This window comes from Falco punctatus (assembly GCF_963210335.1).
Source record: "Falco punctatus genome assembly, chromosome: 1".
Lineage (NCBI taxonomy): Eukaryota > Metazoa > Chordata > Aves > Falconiformes > Falconidae > Falco > Falco punctatus.
The window spans coordinates 23675110-23699359 of NC_137580.1; the positions used below are offsets into that span (position 1 = coordinate 23675110).

At 47.1% G+C, this 24250-nt stretch overlaps 1 protein-coding gene across 3 annotated transcripts in view; it reads right to left on the reverse strand.

Annotated features, from left to right (window-relative positions):
* The window catches only part of SEPTIN11 (septin 11), a 68940-nt gene that overhangs the window by 35159 nt on the left and 9531 nt on the right, over positions 1–24250 (reverse strand). For all 3 annotated transcript variants that reach the window (XM_080408922.1, XM_080408921.1, XM_080408920.1), the window contains exon 2: positions 2975–3089. In XM_080408922.1, coding sequence (XP_080265048.1) covers positions 2975–3089 — 115 coding nt within the window. The remainder of the gene's footprint in view (positions 1–2974; positions 3090–24250) is intronic.

Here is a 24250-nt window from a genome sequence, read left to right on the forward strand (position 1 = left end):
GGAAACCTAGATAGTTTTAATAAGTTACTTAGATATCTGCTAAGTGAGCGCCCCCCACTCCTTGGGGAAGGGAAAGGACTCCTTCCATAACAGATCCATAAATGCCTGCTGCTGCTAGAACCCCGTTATTGGACTTGCTACACTGGCAATGCAAGAGACACAAATAATCATTCCTTTCTCATAAAAGCATTTGCTTCCAGCAGTCTTCAGCTGTTGCCTGTGGTTTTTACATTGCTATGATCTGACTGGTGATGCAGGCTCCCTCCTGCTTGATGGCATGAAGAGCCCCAGCCTCCCCACCTTGCAAGCAACATCAGTATTCAGGACAGCAAGAAGCCATTCTTATTTGAGAAATACTTAATTCTGTTTTTAACACTGTAGGCTAAGTCCTAGTTCTGATATAACTTTCTTTACAAAAGCAAGATGTAAATTCTCTCAACTACAAGTTTGATACCCAAGGAGAGATCTGATTCTGCACATGTTTTTATGCATTTTTCCCCCTCCAGCTCAGTTTCTGTTCCTTTTTCAAGAGGGCCACAAAAACCCCATAGTCCAAAGGGGTCAATGAAAATCTGAGACTGAGAAATCCATAAAAAGTTTTTAAAAATCTAAATAGCACAGTGCTTAAATACCACCTTCTAAAACTATTACAGGTTCACTAATCCCCAGTGCAATTAACAGCATGGATGAAAGCATTAGCCTAAATCCCATTTCTAAGTCAAAAGTGTTTTCTTAGCAATTACACTCTCAAACTGCTACTCCTAGCCATGCTGTGAGCAGGGGGTGTGCTGAGGTAATGTCCTCAAGCTGCTCCAGCTGAGAGATGATGGGATTTGGGACAGACCTCCTGGGTCTGCAGTGCGCAGCTCTGGCATTTGCAGGTTGGGTTTGTGAGGGGGTCCTATCCCAACCTCTTAACCCCCCCCAAAATCTTAAGTGATTAACAAAAAAGCAATGCAAAAAATCAGGTGGGAAAGCCTGCATCTGGGATTACCTTCAACCATCTCTCTGTGCTGTACGCAGCCCTCCTAGCATCAAAATCTCTCAAAATATGCAACCCCCCAACTCAGAAGATCTCAAACGTCCATATAATACTTCTGTCCGCAGAAACAAGCACTGCTACTCAGCAGCTGCCTGTTGTTCTGTGATACCTGACGGCTCATTTTTCTGGCTCTGACTCTGACTGTTTTCACGCTAGGCTCAGGAAGGTAAGCAATTACTTGCAGCCCAGTAAAATAATCGAGCAGAGATGCTTGTAGCAGCATTCCTAGCCTAGGAAGCTGCAGGTCATAAAGCAAACTTTTAAAAAAGAATGAACAAACGAAAGAAGGGGGAAGACAGAAAGTATACATGGCATTATAGCTCAAAACCTAGGCTCACACAGAGCTCAACCCACATGAAAAGATCAGTCCTAAACTGATGGCACAGACTGTTAATCTCTGAAGCGACGTGTTTTAGTGAGCTCCTGATGTGAATGCAATGATGCTGCATGCTGTGCTAGATGGGCTTTGCAGCCTTTTATCAACGCACACCACAATTAAAAGTATCACATTACAAAGCCAAAGTTACTTGTGTTCTTTCTCAAAACATGATTATTTTTTTATTTTATTTTTTTTTAAAGGGGGGGATGTCTGTTCCTTGGACAACTGCAGCAATTTGTGTGAAATTCTCGTATGGGGCAAAAAATGGTTGCTCACCACATTTTACAAGGAAGAAAAAAAAAAATCAGTTGGACCAAATTGCTATGTTAATGGAGACATATCAAGTCATGCTAAGGAGGAATATTTACTGCAAGAGAAAAAGGCAATTCATTTATGCCATTTTGATCAAAGAGCTGCCTGCTAATCGGGCTGTTCCCTGCTGAATTTTAAAAGGATTCGTGCTGCTAGGAGAGTCACGTGAGAGTTGGTAGCTGGAGTGTGCAGAAGTAGAACTATTCTCTTATCTCCTTCTTCAACATACAAAGCTAGAGAGGAGTCTAGTTTGTTTGCCAGATTTCTTTTCAGACTGCTCACCCTGCACTGCAGACATAAATCCTGTTTGCTATAGAAAAATCACATTCAGAGGGTTGTGGATTCTTTTTCCAGCTAATTAGTGTAACTAATTAGAAGGGACAATACTTCCTCCTTCTTGCAGGCTTAAATGAACAATGAATGGAAAGATGATGTTTGCAGACTGCTCTGCCAAACTAGGAGTAAAACTCACCGTTTTTGTCAATTTACAGAACTGCATTGTGAGGGCACCTTGAAGAGGTCCACCAATAGGTCAAAGCCTTTTTGGCACACAGCTCCTCAGGGCCAAGCAATGGATTTCCAATTGCATAGTATCCACAGAGTGCCAAGACAGGAGGTATCTCTCTGTAGCCAAGGGAAGAAGTTACCTCCCCATATTTCATCCTCTGAACAGTTTGGGAAATGTAACACAGTAACTCAGGCTATAAAACTAACTTGCAGCACCCGGAGTAAATACAGCAGGGAACAGGTGACAGGCTTTGTTCTCAAGTGCATCATTTGGAGACTAAAAGTGGCATAATTTCCAACTGGAGAAACTAAGAATATAATGAGACAGGCAGGCAAAGCCTGGAAGGGAAGGAATGCAAATTATTGAGAAACTCTGTACTCTATCCAGAAAAAGGCAGATTTAAGTTAACATTTTTTAAAAAATTAATTTACTTTCCAAGTTGGCTCAGTTTCCTTATGGGCAGCCCTTGGGGAAAGCGGAGCCACAGGAAGATCAAAGGGTAGATTTTAACAGCTAGAGATTTCCATGTTTTGACTCAGGGGACAGGGGAGAGAAAAGGAAAAGGAGGATACTAAATTTTACCCTGGAGCAGCTCTGGGAAGAAACTTCCCTGCCACTCTGGTCCCCACTGGCTCAGATCTTGCCCTTTGCAGGAAGGAGAAAGTGCTAATTTGTGGCTACGTGTGCTCCCCCTTGGCACGAGCTGACGGCCCAGCGACACAGGATGACTTACCCACACAGAGGATGTTGAAGCAGAAGCCCTGAGATGTTGACTTGTTGACCAGCTGATCAGGGAGGCTGTCGAAGCCCACGTGGCCGGAGAGGGACAAGTTCCTAAGGTCATCACTCTGTAAGACCAAGAAGAGAGGCATTTACCAGGGTTGCAACACCCCTGTGAGGGAAGAAGTCTGTGCCTAGTCCCACCAGAACTGTGTAATGACACAGAAGTTTCTGGGACACAGGATCTTTGTGTCTTAGGTTTGCCTCCCAAATATACTGTCCTTTTACTTCTATCCAGCTCTCCACTGTGGGGCTCAAACTGAAACGTCCCCAATCCCAAGGGATGCAAGCACAACCAGACTGTTTCTCCATGCCTGAGGCTAATAAACCATGATTCCGTACTGATCTGCAACACCCAAACATTGTTTCTGAAGCCTCAGCATCACATACTCCTACAGTTACCCACAGGTTATTTAGGCAGATACCTGGAAGACACACGGTGAAACACGGTTGTAGCTGCAATGAGACCAATTCCTGTTTAAATTGGTGAAGCAGCTGCATCTGCCTCCTTTGTGCCCACTGTACAGCTCTGCACCAGAAACCAGCCAACTCCAAGGGCTGGAACCTTTCGAGGTCCCCAAACCACCCAGTGAGGCCAGCTCTCCCAAAGAGCACGTGAAAGAGGGACATAGGTTGTGATGTGGTCCTGGCTGCAACTCCAAAACCTAGTCCTGATAGAAACCTGTGTAGACAAGCAGAGAGGAAGCTCATGCTCTCCTCAGCTCAGTCTGCCAAAGGGAAGGAGCAGCTCTCTCAGACTTGCTCCATCTTCCCAGCAGTACGAGGGAAACACCAACACTTCTGCTGCAACCCTCCAGCATGGCCACAGCAGGACATAGCTTAGATAGCAACACTGCCTCTAAAGCCAGCTAAATCTCTTTCCAGCTTTTACAGGCCTTGACCGGAAGCGAAAAAAGCAAAAAAGCAGGCATGCTGCTCTGCGGATGCCTTGGTTTACAAATAACCTCCTCCAACACGAGGTGAGAAACCAGGGCACTGTTGCCAGTGTTTCCTGCATGACCTACAAAGCCCACGGCGCTGCCCCTCCATGCCTTCAGCAGGAGAAGCAGCCAGGCCAGGCACCCCAGAGATGCAAGGCACCCCGGGGACCCGCTCTGCTCCCCCAGCTGCCTGGGCACCTGAGCTGGTGACGTCAAACACCGCAAGGCAGTTTTTAAAGTGGGTAATGGGGCAGCACAGACCTTGCACGAGGCAGGTTGGAAACAACTCCATGATTATATTTAGGACTTTTCCACAACAGCTGTACAGTAATTCACAGAGAGGCTTGGAATAAGAAGCCAGCCCAGTTATCTCTTCCCTGGCAAATCGCTGTTATGCCAACATCCTGAGCGCAGACAAAACAAAACACAAACCAAAAAACCCACCAACTCAGCAGACTTAGAGCAGTTCTACTGTTATTTCACACGTTTTTCTCCTAAGTTCCTTGTCCTGAAGATACTAACTCAAGATCCTTAACTGAAGATACTAACCTTTCTCCAGACATTTCCAGCAGAGTCACTCCGCTGAGGCCATACTGTTGAGCTAAATTACAGTGTGGGCAGTCTCAGCCTGGTTTAGAGATGCTGGAAGCACCAGCTTCTTTTCCACAAAATCAGTGGGCTTTGCAGCAGACATGGAGAAAGACACTCTTTGGTTGTTAAAATAAGAATCAAAAGTGGAGGAGGACTTCCCACTCTCTGCACAATTTCTCAGCATCTCCACTTCCCTCCTCAAAACATACAGACCAGCCATCAAATGCAGGAAGAAATAAGCTACATCTGGGCTGAGTGCTGATGAAAATACCATTCAGACTTTAAAAAAAATAAACACACATACAAAAATTCACCGAGAAAGGCAACATCTCAAAGTAAAAACATCTAGGTCTGTGCCATCAGCACATAGCACAAAGGGGCAAAAGGCTCCTTTTTGCCATGCTGGCACGTGCAGCTTGACACCTGCACTAGATACATAAGCCTTCTCTTAACATCTGAACCAAGCTTGTCTGCAGGCTTAATGCCAATACACCAATTCACCTCCGTCCCTCCATATCCTGGGCGGCTATTCACCTGCACCGTACCACAAAAGCCTAAGGTGATTAAGAGATGCCACCTCCTTCACTCAGACTGGGTTAAAAAACCCACCAAAACAAAACCAACACAGAAGAGACCATCACCTCATTTACCCACGACAGTGATTTCCCTGGAAAAGTCCCAAGCAATGGAATGAGATGCTGGGATTTAGGCATAATGATAATGGGTTAAATATTTCTAACGTTAGTATTTTTAAAATGCCAGTAGGCTTGGGTTTATGATTGAGTGAAGGGAGCTAGAAGCAGAGCCCAGAAAGCAATAGGTACCCGTGACTCACAGGCTTCACAGAAAGTGGTGGGTGTTGAACATCTCTCAGCACAGCACCAATATCTCTTTCCCTGATATATTTTGGGAAAGCAAGTACTGCCTCATCATCAGTTACTCAGCAGGAACAGAAGCAAGAGACTCATCTCTTGCATCTGTGTCAGTTATATTTTGTGGCATACCTTCCTTGGTTTAGTTCCCTCCCCTTTCTGTTTTTTTCCCTGCAAGTGGCAAACATTAACAGTGGAAAAAACCCAAAACCTATCTCTATGCTTTTCAATACCAAGCATTTTTCAGAAGCTGTGCTGCATAACGGGAGACAGAAGCATAGCCTGGTATCTGCCCAAAACACCAAAACACTCATAAAAAGCTCGGAGGCCCAAGGCACGAACAGAGATGCAATGCAAACCCAAGTCTTCACCTCCCCCAGCACTCCCCAGACTGCAGCACATCTTGCTGAGTAGGGCAGACACAGAAAATATGTGCATTTCTGCAAGTGCAGCACACACAGACATTTTGGACAAGGCAGGAGAGCCAAAGGGACTAGAATTTCTAAGTATCTCCCTCCACGCACGAACAAAAGCATTGTGCAACAGAACTGCCACTCCAGTGCATGCAGGTGGACTTGGAGAGCTGGTATGTTCTGGGGGAAAACACAGGCTGCTCCTGAGAGGACGGATTTAAAAGGGAGATGTGCACACTGTGTAACCTCTTACCACTGCAGCCAGGCCTCTGCTCTCACTTTCACCCTTGTCAAGGGGATAGCTTAACTCCTGCTTCGTAACTACAGGGATGCTGACACAAGGAGAAGAACCCTGCCCCCCCTTCTCTGCTCTCCCCACAGCAGAGGTTTAGACGGCAGGCTGGAAGCTGCAGCACCTTCCACAAGGCTCTGTGGCCCCTTCAGCCAAGGCATAGGTCTGCCAACGATGCCAAGCTGCAAAACCACAGTGGACAATTTTACCAATTAGCCCAATTACATTGGACTGGGCAGTTCTGGATTTACTAGCTCAACACTGCTGCAGCCTTCAGCCCTTGGGCTGCCTGACGAAGGGGTAAAGAGTGAAACCAGTGCAAACTCAAGAGCTGCTCAAGAGCTCAGGTTTTATACACACGGAAAGGAAGCCTTTTCTGGAGAGCAACAAGCATGATTGCTCAGTGTATAATTAGCAAAACAGGCAAGTGATTCACGCTTTCAGTCTGGCAAAACAGAAGTATTTAAAAAACAACGGGATGCTAAGTCAGATGGCCGCGCTGCTCTGGCTGTGAATCACTGCGACAAGCTCCTGAGAAGAGTCAGTGGGCTGAGTTTTGGTCTCAGCTGAGTCATCCCACTGCCAACTGGGCATCTCCAGCTGAAGTGTGGTCAAAGACTGATACGGGCAAAGGCTCCTGCCCAACAGAGACAAGCCCAGAGCCTCCACGTGCACCCAACAAGCCAGGGCAGCAATGCTACAAGCATTCATTTATTCCTCCTGCCACGGGGCTCTTCTCCCAGAGCAAGGCAGAAGTGCTGCCCGGGCACTTCACCCCAAGTGGAAAAGCATACCATCACCCTGCTTCACCAGCTTCTTCCCAAGGGTATTCCTCATTTTTCCTCAGCAGATGAGCAGAGCTCAGAACAACTCCTCTCTTTCCCCAGTACACCTAAATACACTCCTGGACTCACACAACTCCTCAGCTGGCTCCCACAGTAACATAGTCCTACAGGACACCTTCTTAACACACAGACAAGTCACTGTATCTGGAACTGCTGACCTCTTACAAGCGTGCTAGAAGAATAACTGTTTGCCAAGCACCTCACCTTGCTTGCAGCTTCAGGAGTGATGGACAAGATAAGCATGGATAGAACTGCAGCTCCATAGACTGCAGTTCAGATGGCAAATTTGCACCAGATATACTGCCAGACTTGGGAGTCCGGATGTTCTCAGATGTCAGAGAGCTTAAGACATTCCAAAAGCAGTCTTAATTTTCAAACTCTTCTTTAAGATAGTCATGCCTCCTTTACTGAATCCCTTATTATAGGGCAAATCTTCCCTCCCTCTTCGTGTCCCATCTGCATGAGCAGAAAGCAATTCTGAACCTCCAGAGCTGTATGCTAACCCCTACAAAAACTACAGAGCAGCATGAAGAAATAAATGCTTGTTTACTGAGAAAGATGCTGATCACTTTTCTTTGCAGAGTGACCTACAAGGCATCCCACAGTTGGTATTTCTCGGGTCAACAACAATCTTTCAGATGCTGTTATCACAGCTGCTGGTTTTAACTCTAGATGGGTAAGGAAAGGGGTAAGTAAAGCACAGACAGGTCTCCAGAGGCACAGCGTCTACTACTGCTGTTGCTGTGAAGAGATTAATTGCCAGGACCCTACATCCTAGCACTCTTAATTTTAAGGGGGGAAAAAAACGTCTTGCAAAACAACAAGAACAGGTTTGCAATCTTGGAGCCCTGTCAGGTCCAATTCAGATCTGGTTTTCTTCATACATAGCTCCCGGTGGCAAAGGTTTTATAGGTCAAGCAATGCTGTAACGGATGCTCTGTGGCAAACAGCGGCTTTGCCTGGATGTAATTCAGTGAAGCTTTATAAAACCATTTGGCTGATGGGGCATGTGCAAGGAGAGAATCAGCTCATTCTTCCTAAGCCACAGTGGCTTGGCAGAGCCAGCAGGAATAAGGGAAAACTTATTTTCCTGATTGGAGTCAGCAACAGTATGCCTCCGCGCAGATGGGAAAGTGGATATCAAGGTGGGTACCATCTTCAGAAACACATCACTTCTCCAGAGGCAGCACAAAGCAGAGCCATATCCTTACACTTCAGAAGGTGTCTGGTAGCTGACCTGAGATAAGTTACTCTTTGCCTGGGTAGAAGAGTGTCACTCCCAAAAGGCCTAAGAGGAGGGTTCACAAGGACACCTGCATTTGTTGCCCCGGTCTGCTCTCCCCACTCAGGAATTAACCATGATGACAGCTGTTCCCTGAACCCAAGCAAGCTCCTGGCTGAGACCCTTCTGCTTTAAGGCTGCCAGCAAAATATTCCCCTTCAGCCCCTCCTGGCCCACTGCTCCTGGCAGCTGGGGGTCAGTTTCACATGGCCTCTGAAGAGTTAAAGAAAACAAAAATGAGCCTCAAATTCAAGAGGGAAAAATGCTGGTATGCAAAATATTGAGCTCAACCACAAATATGAAGCAAGTGTTTAGTTATTTGAGGCCACAGAATTTAGCAGGCACCTTTAAGAAATCCTAAAAGCTTTTATTGTCAGCAGCTCAGGCCAGCTACATTTTTGCCCTATTACTATGCGCGCGTTCCCGTGTTTCTGAAGTAACCTTAGATGCTGCATCCAAAGCCAGGGACCTCAGAGATACTTTAATCTGCCTAGACAAAAAGGTGGCTCCAGAAAGAGCAGAGAGCACAGAAGCAAAGAGGAGTCAGCAAGAGATGGGTCTGTTGTCCCCTCTCCCTGTGTTAAACCTGACAGCTGGGGTTCCCTGTCGGCAGGGCACAAAGTATTCCCAGTGCCTATGCCAGAGCCAAGCTCACTGTTAAGTTCCCTGAAACAGCACCCACAACCCCCATCCCTTTCCTTATACAGACTTCAGTGATGGCTAAACCCTTAATTCTTGGGCAAAGGAACTCAAGCGGGGGGGGGGGGGGGGGGACATGACAAGAAAGAACAACTCCTTTCCCCTCCTTGCCATGGCTAGTGCAGTCATGCCACAAGAAAACAGCCCATAGCAATCAATCAATTAATCACGGAAGGAAGGACTTTGTTGTTGTTTGAGGCCAGGATAACCATCAGTGTCACTAGCAGAGGAGGGGGAGTTCCTGTCTCTGCTTCTGCTGCTGACCAGCCACAGGCTTGGGCAGATGCCTCCACAAGCTACTGGTGTCTGGGAAGTCTTTTTTCTTTCCCCCTTTCTTTTCTTCCCTTCTCTCTCAACAGGGAAAGAACACCCCTTTGGAAGACAAATTCTCATTCTGTAGATTGTGTCAACAAGCCATGAAGATGCATTAGAGGTGGGCAAGCCCAATGGCTAACGTCTCCTGCCTTGCCACCAACCCACCAAGTGACTCACTGCTGCAGGTATTGCCCCCAAGGGCTGGACATCCTTATACTATCTTGCTCTTCCAGAATAAAAGCTGGCACCAGCTGTAGCTGCTTAGAGTCACACAGCTTCTCAGTAGTGTGTGTGCTTCATTCAGTTAAGTCCCTTGCAGCAGCCCTCTAGCAACACCGAAAACAACTAGGAGCCAGGTCTCCCTACTCCCAGTAACAAGAAATACCATCCACAAAGTGTTATGCTGCAGTTGGCTCCCTTGGCTCAGTCACCACAGAGGTCACAGGGAACACAAAAAGGCTCTCCTTGAACATGCTGGTTTTTCCATCTAATCCCAGAGAACTGGGATAGCAGAAAAGGTTATTTTATGGGAGGAAGGCTGGAAGCAACTTGGCCAAAGCAGCCGGCAGCAGCAGACTGAGAAGTGTAGGCATGGGTCTTGTGCTGCCCCTCCTTGCACAGAATATTGCTCTACAAATACATGAGATTTTACCCAGGGAATCACCAGTCAAAGGAGGCTGCCAGCAAGACAAAGCAAAGGGTTCCCCTGAGGGGACACCCTCAGAGACTGGGTGATGCTGGACATGTGACATTAGCAGCTACACGCAGAAGCAATCCTCTCCCGAAGGCTGGCACTCTAAACGAATCCAGGATGACACTGCAGGAGGACAGCAAGCAGGCATCACAAGCCGGCCCCTGCCCAGGTGTAGCCCACCCAGGCTGTGCCTGCCGGTGGAAAATCCGCTGCCCCAGTCCCAGATCCCCCAGCACGGATGCAGTGTGAGGTGGGAAGCCCAAGGCCCATCTCCCCGACATCCAGCACCAAATATCCTGGTTTCCAGCAGTTTGCAGTCCCTGCCACGCAGCAAGGACACGCTCCCCGCGGCCCATCAGCCCATCGAGCGCTGCTGTTCCGGCGCCTCCAAGGCACGCTGGCAGGGAAGCGAGGGGAACTGCTTACATTGGCAAGCTGCAGCAACTCAGCAGGAGGATGGAGAAAAAGGATACAGTCGCATTCTTCTGGGAAGAAGGAAGTCAGCAAAATCTGACAATTCAGAAGTGGCTGTAGAGAGTGGGAATGAACATTTGTCTTCCAGGCAAAATGTTTGGCTAAAGGTCAGCACAAGCTCAGAGCACTAACAGTTCCATTTATGCCAAGAACTGACATAAAAGACATTTTCCTCCATAGGTTTCCAAAAACCACGGACCTTTCTATTTGCAGTAAAAGTGACTAATGCTTCTAACAGCCCCTGATGTCACAAACTGCTAACCAGCAAAGAAAAAAAAAAACCCTGGACTTTGCGGATGATAAGGACCACATGTGCATTCCAGCAAGGCTTGTAAACTCACTGAAGGGAAGAAAAAAAAAGAAAAGAAAAAAAGGAGAGAGGAAGGAGGAAGGGGGTGGGGGCAGAGATTTAATGTGACAAAACAAGAAAGAAGTCCATCCAAAGGCAGAGCCCAATGAGAACCAGATGCTCTGTGCTTCTCTGGCCCATCTCTCTCCTGACAGGAGGACAACATGCAACTAACTGCCTCTTTGACTGCTGGTATGAGGTTGATGAAATAAAACAGGAGTTATTCAGTACCAGGCTCCCCAGGTTGAAATGCTCCACTCCTCCCATTCCAAAAAATGGTGTGTGATTTATTGCAATTTCCCCACCTTTTGTCTTCTGAGGTGCCATATGCAGTGAAAGGCAAATATATCCCTTTTAACATCCCTAGCCATCCCCTCTCAGCCAGGCACCGCAGAGGAAGTTGGGGGATCCTTTACACCAGCACCAAATGAGATGTTTTTGATGGGGACCATGGCCCAACAGACCACCGGCTGCTGCACGGCAATACAGCACACGAATCAGCCTGTACCACTACGCCAGTTTACACCAGCAAGTATAGAAGGCTGAATATTTGTTAGACTTGAGAACGTGTAATCTGAAGAGTTAAAAGCAACTCTGATCAGCAGGGCAGAAGCTAACTGGGAGATGGCAGGAAGGCATGTCTCTACATGGACGTTAGAAATGCTTTTTCTGCTCCCCCCCACCACTGTCCCAGTTCTTTCACCCCTTTTCCAGCCCTTCTGGCTACACACTCCCACACCATCACACATACAGATATAGTCCAGCAAGACAGCAGGGAGGGAAAAACCAGCAACAGCCATTTCCTTCTGTATTCCACTGTCATGCACTTAAAATAGCCCTCAAACAGCTGCATCGCAGGCCATTAAGTGGATTTATACTTCGCTACAAATCTTTAGTTGGAGGCACAGCGCAGTACGGGACTCGACACAGAAGAAAGTGTGATACATGAACCCAGCGAGGCTCCTGGGCACAAGAAGGTAGAATTAACACAAACCTGGGAACAGAGCATCTGATCCCATTGCCAAGTTTTCTTCAAACCTTCCCCAGGCTTCCACCAAACTCCAGTCCAGTTAAGGGTGTGAACACAACCAGAGCAAAATACAGAGATCTTTGGAAAGCAAAGCAGCCCACGGGGCTTGCTTATAAAACTGTAACAAGGCAGCACTGTTCCAATACCTGAATCAAATTAAGGGCCACTCCAAACATAAAAAGCCACAGCTTTCCTTGCTAGATGGTGCAGGCACAGCCAAGTAGGACTGGCTTGTAGTTCCTTAACCCTGTGTTTTCTTTCCTGAAAAACTGTAGCCGCAAATCAAGGGCAGAATTTGTCAGCTCCTATTCAGCAAGCTCCAGGACTGAAAGGTGCCCCAAATCATGCTCTGGATAATTAATTAGTCCTGCAACAATCTGCAGATTAGGATCTGCACCGATACAGTGTCCTGCAGCTTGCTCAGAGGCTGGTGGGGGATAACACGGCACAGTGCTACCCTGCACACAGACATGCTACGGTTGTCTGCACAAACCCAATCTCCAAGTAACGCACACAGCTGCATATATAAAGGCATATAGCTTCAGATAATTTATTTACCAGTTCTTCTGAGTCTAGACTAAAGAGTACAGATTTATCACAGTAATTGTCTTCATATCAAAATCTTAAGACAATGCTGATATACAGACATGGTTTCTACAATCAATGCCCTGGTACCACAGCAGCAAATACAAACAGGTTTTGACTTAAAAAAAAAAAAATATATATATATATTAAAAAAAAATAATCATTCCGCCATGTGATTTGACATGGTCAGTGCACTGGCATCTCGTCTGGGGCTTGGAGTTACAGGAGGACCTAAATGAAGCAGATAAATGTACTCTTTGGGAAAGCCCTACCAGGACTTTTAGGGTCCCAGCAAGTGCTAGACACACAATGGAATTCCTTAGGGAAACTTCACTGGTCCAGTACCACCAAGGAAGTGTCAATCCAGTATCAACTGGATTGAAAGAGCCGTCTCAGACCAGCTCTTCTGAAATTCATATGCAACATGCACATGCATATATGACACTAAGGATATCAAATAAAAGGCTAGAGAAAACATTTTGGATTTAGACAAGTCCAGTGCTTTTACTCTCACTAGCTAATGTTCCCTTGAGTGTGGTTCTGACAAAGTAATGCAGATAACAAAGGAGAAAAAACAGATTTTAATGCATTTACAGCATGGTCTAATTTTCTGAGTGTTAAGCCATAGCCCTTGCATCTGCTTAGAAAAGGAAAACTGGATGTGCATAGCCTCTTACGGTACATGAAGCTCTTCTACGGTGCCAGTGAAGTCATTCACCATTAATAATAAAAGGATAGCAAAGAATACAGAGGATTACAAATAACATTGTTTGTCTTAGCGTGCAGTTTTCTCTCTTCAGCAGGAGCGGAAGCGGAATTAAGTTGAACTGAATCTGTGTGCAGAGGAAAAGGTCAAGGTTTATTGAATTATTTAGGTGACAGTTTCAAAACGTTAGTCTGTAGACTTCAAGCTCTCAGCTGACTCAACAGCAACTCCTCGCTTGCCTTCAGCCAGTCTTCATTTTCCTGCCTTTAACAGGGAAAGGCTACATAAAAATTTTCATAAGTAGTACATAGCTTCAAGGAGCAAGTCCCCATTTTAGCTGAAGTACTTCCTTCCCTCCACCTCATTAATTCCAAATTTTTGACGTTGCCTTGAAACACTGTGTTTCGTCTTTCCAAAAATATCGTCAGAGTTGTTCCAGAGGAAAGCACATCTGATCTAGGTCTGCAGCACAGTCATGACACTGGTATCATTAGGAGAAGATGGGACCAGAAGGCCATTCCACACGAGGCTTTTTACCCGCCTGGTGTTTTGCTGCACTGATAGACTGCTCCAAAGACTTAACGTTTCTGGACTCGATAGGCAATGCAAGACAAAACATTTTTCTCGCATGCAGCCTACAGACAGGAACGTTCCCACAGTCCTCTCCACATCCATCACTTGCAAAGGGGCAGGATGGCCAAGGCATTTGATGAACACTACAATCCTGGTGATGCTCCAAGTCACAAAGAATCCCTGGATGGGACACCAGCAACTGCCCAACATACACTCCAAAATGTTTGAACTCCATAAATGCAGAAGAGAGACAGCTAAATAAACATTTACAGCACAAGAAGAAAGGATTAACTCTCTAGTCACAAGGAACCCAAGGATGAGCTTTACAGCTCCAGTTTTTGATTGTGGCAGAGATAAGCCTTTTATCCCAATCCCTACAAATGTGGAAAGTCCCCCTCTGCCCCACACCTATTTTCCGCACTGGAGTTCATGTTGAGCTATTCCTCCCCGCACGCCGAAAAGGGAAAAGGCTCTCCTTGCACTCCAGCTGTTCAGAACTACCTACAAGTAACACCACGTGGAAGATGCTACAGAACTGCGAGCCCCCACCGCAGCACAGCCAAACTCCCTTCTGAGGACGGAACACTTCCGTCCTCTCCAAAACATGTCCTCAGCCACTGCTGCAAACAGACCAGCAAGGAAATCCAACTCACATGATTTTTTTTTTTTTTGCCTGAGCCAGAGGAACTATCCATGAAGTCACAGAGACATTCCACCAAGCGGATGTCTCCAAGAGGGAAGCGAGAGACTCGAAATTGCATCTCCTGCTGAAGCCAGCCTGGGCAGCCCCAGCCAGCACCAAAGTAGAAAAAAAAAATATCATTTTTTCCTCCCTGTCCCCCCAAGCACCCATACATCAGACTTCCATGACTGCAGACAGCCAAGCATGGGTACCATCAACTTCATCTGCTAATTAACTCAGGAGGAGCCCGTGTCAGCAAGCAAGTGAAGACAGCCCAAATTAAGCCGGCTACCTACCATCTGGAACAAGTCAGCCAGAATGAGGTTTTGCAGACACTACAGCCAAGGCAGAGAAACCTAGCGCTGCCTCACTGCCCTGTGCCGTGCCACAGCACAGTAATTCAAGGGGATCTTGATGGTGTTGCCAACCAGCATCAGCAGGAGACTCCTGCAGCCCTGACCATTCTCACCTCATGCTTCACTGGCTGCAGGTCACCCACAGGCAGGAATAAAAAGGAGCAGGTTGCTAGCGAGGCCAAACACCTCTGAAGACACTGGAAAAGTGGAGACTTTTTCATAGAAACACCTTACACCACTCACAAAGCAGGCAGACAGCAATACTGTTGCCTCCCTTCTCCGGACCCTCCAAGTGCTCTCACCTCCCAAAGGTGGCTCAGGCAGACATCATCACCCTAAAACAAGAGTCAGAGTTTCCCCGCAGGAGACTATCCTGGGAGCTGGGCGCAGCAGGGAGAGATCCTTCCCCCAACTACAGGCAATGGCACCTAATGTTAGGCTTGCCCAACAGGTTCCTTTTGCAGGGACCTATTTTTTTTACCGAGGCAGGAGCTCCTGGGGAATAAAATAAATAGTTTCATTGGTACAATTGGGAATATATTATCAAGGCAATGAGGCCACATCACAGCTCATTGGATGCACCAGGCTCCTGAGCTGTTTGAACCCAGCTTCCACCCCAGGGCTGGATCCTGGCAAGAGGCAGCAGGTCTGTGCCAGCACTGAGGGTAGAGGGCTTACGTGCAACCCCCAGCTTGCCAAGAAACATAACAGAAGGGAGGGTCAGCACCAGACCCCCAATTCCTGCCCTGCGCCCAGCCCCGGCACACGGCATCTTCCTGGCAGAGCCTCTGAGCTCCACCAGGTGCCCCCTTCCCCAACGCACGCAGCACTTGCACAGCTCCTAGCTGTATTTTAGCTTGCAGCTCTCAGCCTCCAAAAGGCTGGGCAAGTTTTCCCACCAGATCACACCAGGAACTTCAATTCCAGCAGTCACCCCAGCCTTCCTTACTCTTTTTATACAAGTTGCGATGATTTCCTTAATGCAGCTTACTTCACAGTGAGGTGCTCCTTAGCAGGAAAGGACATGTTTTAGCCTAGCCACAGACTGTGATTTCTGAAGGCTACAGTTTTATCACCTTGAGTAAAAGCTGCAACATTGCCTGTGTGAGAGATGTCTAGAAGGAAAATGCTGCAAAGGAGAAAGGACCTGGAAAAGCAGATAAATCCATGGCATTCAGAATAAGAAACAGCCACACAGTTTGCCTTTATTTTCTTGCACCTTTACCTGTAGTCAGGCAGAGCAGCTACTGAGGCAACTGAAATAAAGTCTGCCTGAGGTGGGGGAAATCCAGGCCTTAACTCCTCAGCAAAATGCATGAGCACAGACGAATCTGTCATATTAAAACTGCTGTGGCTACACACCCAACTGACTTGAGTGCTATAAGCAGGCCTGGCCATGACTAAGAGGTCTGGTATCATGAACTAATACTACTGTGGCCTCAGCTAAAGCTCGGAGATGACCTTTATCCTTCTCACTGCCTCTGTCTTCTCTCCTCCTTTGCCAGGGCTCGTACTCGCTACCAGGTTTTCCACCAAGACACCAACGATTTCTAAGCTGCCAGGCTCAGAACAGAACCTACTGCATGTCCTCCACTTCAGTGGTCTCCAAGCGAACACATGCACAGTTTCGGACATCCGAGAAGTGCCTGTCAGCTGCCACTTAAAAGAAAAAAGCCATGTAACAGCACGTGTCTGAAAGACGGACAGATGAGCAGTGCTCTTCAGTGATGGTACTTTAACCAGAAACCCACTGCTCTCTCCTGCACGCTGCCTCGGTCTGTGGGGAAGACAACTCAAGAGGGTGCGTGTGGAGGAGTGTTCACTTGGCCAGGTTCCCAAGCACGGGCAAGAGCCAAGCAATCACGTAGTCACGCATGGTTCAAGGGCAGCTTTGAGATCAGCACTTCCCCAGTGCCCCTGAAACCAAGAGAACAAGAATCTGCCTTCCCCGTGAGGTTAAGCTCAACACCATAAATACAATTGTGCATACACAAATGCGAGCCAACAGAGCAACTTCTTACCGAAACCTATGCAACCTCCCCAACAACCACCCATTTTATACCAAGCACTGTACTACAGAAATCTTTAAAGCCTGTAATAAAGGCTAATGTCAGGCTTAATAAAAAAAGGCTAAGTCACCAGTGATAACCCACTAGGAAAAGAACGACTGGGCATGAGTACAGTACGGTACAAGCTTAACAACCTGGCGTCCAAACCAGACACGCAGCTTGGAGAAAGACTTTCCTCAGCAATACAGCACTGGCAAACAGCAATTTCCCATCATCAAGGATTTCAAGCAGATTAGTTTAATCCTAATAATGCAAATAAAGCCAGATGCAAAACTGGCCTAGGTCACTACATGTGGAAAAACTTGCCCGTGATCCCCCCCCTTCATGAATCTCTCATAATAAAGGACAAGCCTGTACAGTTACCTTTTTCCTCCTTCCCCATCCTCCAGCAACTGATCCAGCTTGGTGCTACCAGGCTGGGTGTGCAAGGGGGGACACAGCTGGCACAGGGGCCATTTCAGTAATCAGTTTCTCTCCCAGTAACAGTGCTTCTGCACTTGTATCTAGTTGGATGCCCTAACACTGGAGACCAAACTCAACATTTGCATGCAGGGATATACCTTCAGGTGTTAGAGCTTCTTCCCTCCTCAAATTCAACTCCCAACAGAGAGGCTGCAAGTCCTCCTGTGAACAGCAAGGGCTATGGAGGCTCAAGTGATACACCCAAGTCACACTCCATTTCTCTTTTTCTCACCCCACTCTCTGAGGTCAGACTACCACTGTTTAGGATCCTGCTCACAAAGTCAAAAGCAGGGATGCTGATTACTGTCAGCTAAAGGATTTAGAGGGGGGCTGGTATACGCAAGGAGGGAGAAAAGCCTCTCACAGCCCAAGGAGCTGTTTGCTCAAGGCCAAATATCACTCCTTGCCGCAGCTGAACACCCAGGAGGCTCAGGTGCTCCAGGTGTGAAGTGCAGCACCACAGCATTGCTACAGGCCTGATAGACACCAGCTACCATCAGAGGCTGCGCTTGCTCCGGGCAGGTTTGTATTTTACAGCCTGCACATCTCAGGCTCAGTAGTGCTAGTGAATACCCTCAGCAAGTTTCTAAGAAGCATGTATCTAGATGTCCTCGGTAGGACTAGAAGTCCTCCTTCCTAGGGGAGGAAGCTCATTCTTTAAGAGATGAGACTAATTCCACGTTCAACTTCCCACAAACGCCAGTTATGCATCAGCAGTCACAAAAAGAAAAATCACCACATTAAAGTCCTGGGGCTGGGAAGGGGGAAATTTCTTCAAGACTGTCCAACACAAAATGAAAAACAAATAAATACTCAAGGTCCCACACTTCCCCTCAGGCAAGTAGGTTCAGATGCTACCAGCCCCTGAACTGTCAGCCAGTTTTTGTAAGCTTAGCTCTTCTTGGTGAACAACTTCAATTTTTGCTCTAGAAAAAGCGACATACATATCCACAAACTAAAAAGCCCAACAGAAACAGCATATAAACGCACAGGATAAGGAAATAAGAGAAAAATATTTTTTAAAATCTGTTGCTAGATTTATTAACATTAAGTACTGTTTTGAACAACTGCATGTAGACAACAATTTTCTAAATGAAAATACTAACAGTATGTCTATAAACAAACTTACATTAGTGGCTAAATTCTAGACACTAATTAAACACATCTGGTAACAGTAAAATCCTATTCTTTCTTAGAAGTAATTCAGAGACCTTGATCCAAAACCTACTATCAACTTTGGAGGGCCCAAAGCTCCAGCCATACAAAGTTTACTGCACCAGGAAAACAAAAACAAACAAACAAAATCCCCTAAAACCTCAGGAAGCGTATTGCACACTAACCTGACAACACACGCAAAGGTTTTCCAGTACTAAGAGTGCCATGGTCCGCAAGCCTGCTCCCAGAAAGCAGTCCCAGGGCACGCTGGCAGGAAAGGAAACAGCTCTGTCTTTTGTGGGCTTAATTCTCGAATTTCCTCTCATGTCAGCAAGGAGAACCAGCCCCTGCTGTGCACTCCAAGAACGTGCCCAGTATCACCTGTGCAGTAAGCTGATCAAAGACACTGCAGTCACATATTTAACAGCATAGAAGAGCAAACTGATTTATAAACTCAGGGCACGAAGCAGTCATGCATTAACACCATCATATACACTTAATCAAATTAATTCACTTAATTATGAATAACTGTCTAATAGATACAGCTATGCTCTGCATGGTTTCCCATTACTATTATAAGATCCCTCTGATAAAGCAATGCACATCCATAATTTGGCAGCAGGTCCATCATCAAGGCCTGTAATCCTATCAGCTATACTGGTCATTTGTCCTTTTCCAGGTGCTTAAGAGGAAGGGGGTCTGACGGCCTCTGGCCAGCACTCAGCAGCAACATAAATTAGCAGACACAGTTCTCATTTTGTACCTCTCTGAGCTCTGGACATCAGACATAAGTCCCCTTAGAATCTGTTACAATATAACAACATACAGCTTTATGCCTTTTGACCTGATCAAGTATGAAGAGTTGCATCTCTAGAGCAAAGGAAACTTACTTTCTAGTCATTGGATTTTTTTTCCCCACATCTATTATCAGTAAGGGCATTTTGTGTTTGATCCCACCATCCTGTACATGTTGTCATTGTTCTCCACTGTCATGTGTCCCCGTCCCCCCACAAGGGTTCCACTAACAGCCTTCCTACAGCTATTTTTAAAAAAGCTCTCTGTCCCACCATGGTCCTTGGCAGAGCTGTGCGTTCAGTGATCTTACGGTATATGTCAAAGCTACAGAACATTTGAGAATTACATTTCAACTTGTCCACTAGAAAGCTCGACATCTGTAACAAGAGAGGCAGTCATTGACGCACATAGTAGGAGCAAGACTTGGCCTGGAAATGACAGGGGAGATGCTGTCAGGGCAGGCAAAGGGATAAGCAAACAAGTTATCCAAGGCTTCTGAAAGCAGCAGCTGCCAGCACAGCCAGGTCCGTACAGCCCCTGGTACCCACAGCTGGGAGAAGCAGTGCTCCTCGCTGAGCACACCGACCGTGGAGCCAGCTTACTTAGCCAAAACTATGGGGGTAGCTGCAAACATCATTTTTCTTCCTATGAAATGTGACATTTACTGGCAGTGCTCTGCTAGCCATAAACACTTCATCGTGCTTCCCAGCACCATGGCTCTGCCAGGAAAAGGCCTGCAGTAAAAACGTGGTTTGGTTATCAGTCTCTTTCAAAAGAAAGAGAAGATCCTGTACGTTACGGCCAACATTTATTTCAAGGATTACATGCTTTATGGGAACATGGGGTCTTTAACGAGAGAACAGTGAACTTGTATTTGAGCTGGTCACTGACCTCCCATACGGGCAATGCAGAGGTTCCCACTGCTTCAGCAGCAAGCTCACACCACCGGCACAGCCTCCGCAGAGCTCCAGCAGCCCCAGGGTAAGGCGGGCAGCGCTCTGCCCTCGCCACTTCCCTACAGGTGACAACTACAGGCTGGGCTACAAAATTGCCCCCTCTCAGGGATTAACAACCTGCCAGCCCCTGTGGGTCTTTGAGGAGTTTCTGCTTGGCTTGTTTCCCTATCTGACCCAACCGCCCAACCTCCACAAACAAACCTGACACAGGAGTTCCACCCTCCTGTCTAAAGGCCATGCCTTCTCCATCCAGTAGCTCAGGTGATGAAACACAAAATGTTTCTGGGCTCTAACCCCACTGCCAATACCCCTGCAGAAAGCAACCACTCCAGCTGCTCAGGTGCAAGCACTGCTCTATCGTGTGACCACATCTGAAGGCGTAAGGTGCAAAGATACACCAGGCAACACAAATTAACTGCAGCAAGTCTCCTTGTAGCCTTCTGAAATTATTCTCAAAGCAGAGATTCTCACAACCAAACAGTGCACATGAACTTCTGCAAAGAAAGACAGTGAGATGCTCTGAGGGCACTTGCAATGGGTTAACCATTATTGAAAGTGCTCCTCAGGTGTGAGGATACACTTTGTTGTTAAAACCAACATGAAGGGAAAACGCCAGCCTCCAACAGTGCTTTCAGCCCCGCCACAGAGCAGCCAGATGAGCAGAGAGCAAACAAACCACAGTCAGTGGGAGGCAGCCACTGACCCTGCCCTACATGCTGTCAAAGGGTTCCCATTCACATACCAAGGCTCCCAAATGCCTTTGTGAGCTGGACCTTTGGCTTCTGATACCTTGGTCTTGCTTTGCCTGCAGTGGCGCGACAGTTTAATTAAAAGCAGGAGGCTGAATAGCTGGAAACAGGCAAGGGAGCGCTGATGGGTTCACATCTGGCTCTTGAGTTTGGTGCCAAGGTAAGACTTCAATTTCTTCAGCTGCAGAAAAGGCACCTAACACCAAACTGCCAAGCCAGATAACAGGCCTGTCATGGCACCAAGCTGCCTCAGAGCTGTGAGATCAAGCAACCTGGCATTTGCTCAGACAGCTCAAGTACTTGAAACAAGGGAATTGTCTTCCCAAATGACAGAGATACTGCAAAGGCTGCCTGGGAAAAGCCGGTAGCTAAGAACAACTCCCTGTTGCTTCCCACTTCTTGTTTGATGCATGAAGAATACTCATATCTGATATATTTCTGCTTACTTCAGAATATCCTGCCTAGAGTCCAGTGCCGCTCTGCAGAAGGGCCAGTCTTTAGGAACTAAGCGCGACACTTCCCAACATTGTCCTGAGCTAATCCAATGTTATTTTTCCTGCAGCAGGCTGCTGCTCACAAGACCATAGGCAGAGGTTTGTGAACCACTGGCATTCACCCATGTGCTTGCTGGAATCACATTCTTCCAAATTCATAAATTATTCCATACACAGGCTGCTGCAACATCCATTAGCTGTCAACGGACCCCAGCTACAAGGTTAAACTGGAGCAAGTATCCACCCCCACAGATGAATTAATGTTGGCCACCACATTCTGCTTTGGTTGTCTACTCCAGTCATGTTTGTGCTTTAAAGGAAAGCAAAAGCAGCCTGATCCCGACTTACTTTTAATTTCTGACCTCCTGTCAAGACTTGTGCTGGAGCAATCCATGCCACTGCTTGTAACAGACCAGCAAAAAATTAAACCCACGCTTTCAAATTTATTCCTTGATACACCCCAAAAGTGAACAGAACAAATTAGCTAACATACTACTCACCTGAACAGTCCAGCTGCTCAGACTTTTCCCAGTTAAACTAAACATATACCTGGTAGAATTCAAAGTCTTGCAATCTTATGAGTACAGACAATACATATTGCACTCCGCTTTGTTGAAATACATAGCTCAAGGACAATTTTTGGAAGGGAAGAACGGAAGATTTTGCAAGGCTGTTTCTCCAAATGACAATAATAAGCAGGAGGACTTGCCATTAGCTTGCATCTCCTGCAGTTACTTTTATGGGGTAGCTTTGTATAGCCACGCTATACTCTGCTTTCTCATCCTCTTTTCCCCCTAAGAGGTGTCGCTCCAAAGAAGTGTGATCTGGTGCCAAGGTGTGCCAGCCACCTCCCGTCCTGCTGCCTTGGCAGGAGAGCACAGAGGCAGCTCACGACAGGCTGCTCTCCTGCAGCAACATTTGCAAAGGCAGGCTGCCGGGCCAGCACACAGCCCCGTTGGCTAGGGTCCCACACAGGTTACAGGCTGCCCATACTAGACCCCATTTTTCTAGGCTCGACCTCAATTCCTTTTTTTTTCCTGGAAGCACCAGGATAGGCAGCAGGGCACATCAGGTATCCATCTGTAAGCAAAGAACTGAACTGTTTAGCTTGGCCGACTAACTATGCCAGCACATACCACGTAACAGCTGAGCACAAGTTGACCACAGAGCAAGAACGACTGTGACAGATGAGCAGGGGTGCTGCTGAGAGAGCAGGCTCCGCTGCACTGTGCTTCATCTCTCCACAGCACCAAGGCTTTAAAGACCTGACAGAGCAGGTAAATCCTGTCACAAATGTACACAGCCAAACCGAAGGACTGGGGAAGACAAACATACCCAAAGGCAAATTCAGCTGCTCCGAGCGAGTGTTTCCTGCAGAGGACTAGGCAAGATTAGTTCACATGAAGGAGCTCTGACATGCTCTGCAACTCCAAGTGCTGCAGACCTCCCTCTCCTAAAAGTGGGGCACAATTCCCATGCGTGGTGCACGTTTTTGCCCTTGGCTTGAGTTATTTAATGAGATACCAAAGTAAGTGATCGCTGCATATTCCTTACTAACACTGCAAAGGCTGGAGATGCAGCAGTCTCCACCTCCACATCGCTCAGAGAAGTAGGTAATGCATGAAGCCACAAGCAGCACTGCATGGGCTGCTTATAGCCCAGAGCAGCTGGGGTCCGACAGGTAAATAACCAGTCCAGGAACTTGGTAAGTCTTCAAGGACAAAGGCTAACACCCAGCTCTTCCTCCCACAACCGTCCAGGAGAAAGAGCTGGGTTTGTACATGCAGTGTTAAGCTCCCACTCTGCATGCCACAGTACCAACACAGCACCAAGCGCCTGGTCCTGCGGCAGGCCAACACACGCTGACCCCAGGAGAGCAGCCTACCCTTGGGTGCATGATGTTTTTACTCACATCTCCTTGGGACACTCAGGAGCTCCCAAAGGTGCCAGCTGGAGCATAAACCTCAAGAGCAGACCTGTACAGCTCTCCTACTTGCATAGAAGCCAGGAGGACAGCACCCATCCAGCCATCTCCACCCTCCTTCCTAGCGTTCAGCACCACCAAACCAGAGATGCTGGGCCACGACCCTCCTCTGCAAGGCACTGCATCCGACCCGACACACCAAGTCCCCTGCCCGTTCAGGGCAGCTTTCAATTGCCAAGGTATTTCAGGGCACACAGTCCAGAAAAAGACCTGTTTACCACAGTTAGTGTGGATGGGGACAGCACGTGCACACTCTTCTCTTGGGACTCCTTAGTCTCCATGAGTGTTTTACATGCGGACCAACCACCTCCTTCACACCAGAAACATCGACCATTTTTTAGCCTGTGTGAACTTTATACTTCCCTTCATTGCATGTAAACCGTATCACAGCTAGCCTGCCTGGATTTATATTTCTAGCTTTCTGGCTCATCCCACTTGAAGAAATCATCAGGTTGTTTGGTTAGGCTATAAAAAAATACTGCTTTCCTTAGGTTATATCAAAACCAAGTAGCACACATGCCATGGAAAAAATGCTTCTCTGAGCTCCACTCCTGGTGAGGCCAAACCTGGGGGAAATGTAGCTGTGTTCAGGAACAGACTGTAGTCACACATCAGACTACAATTTCAAATAATGCTTTTGTTTAAACAACAAAACCAAACCACCTCTGGCTTTGATGTTGAAGTGGTTCTGGCCTACCACAGAGAAACTCGCCATCTCTTAGGAATGCTCTATGTGAAAATTGCCCTCAATTGCATTTACGTAAACCCAGAGAAACAAGGTCAGTGGAGTTGCTCATGCTGCTCACTTTTAAGGCCTACTTACTGAAATTACTTGTTAAATCTCCTTGAAAACATAACTTGTGCAT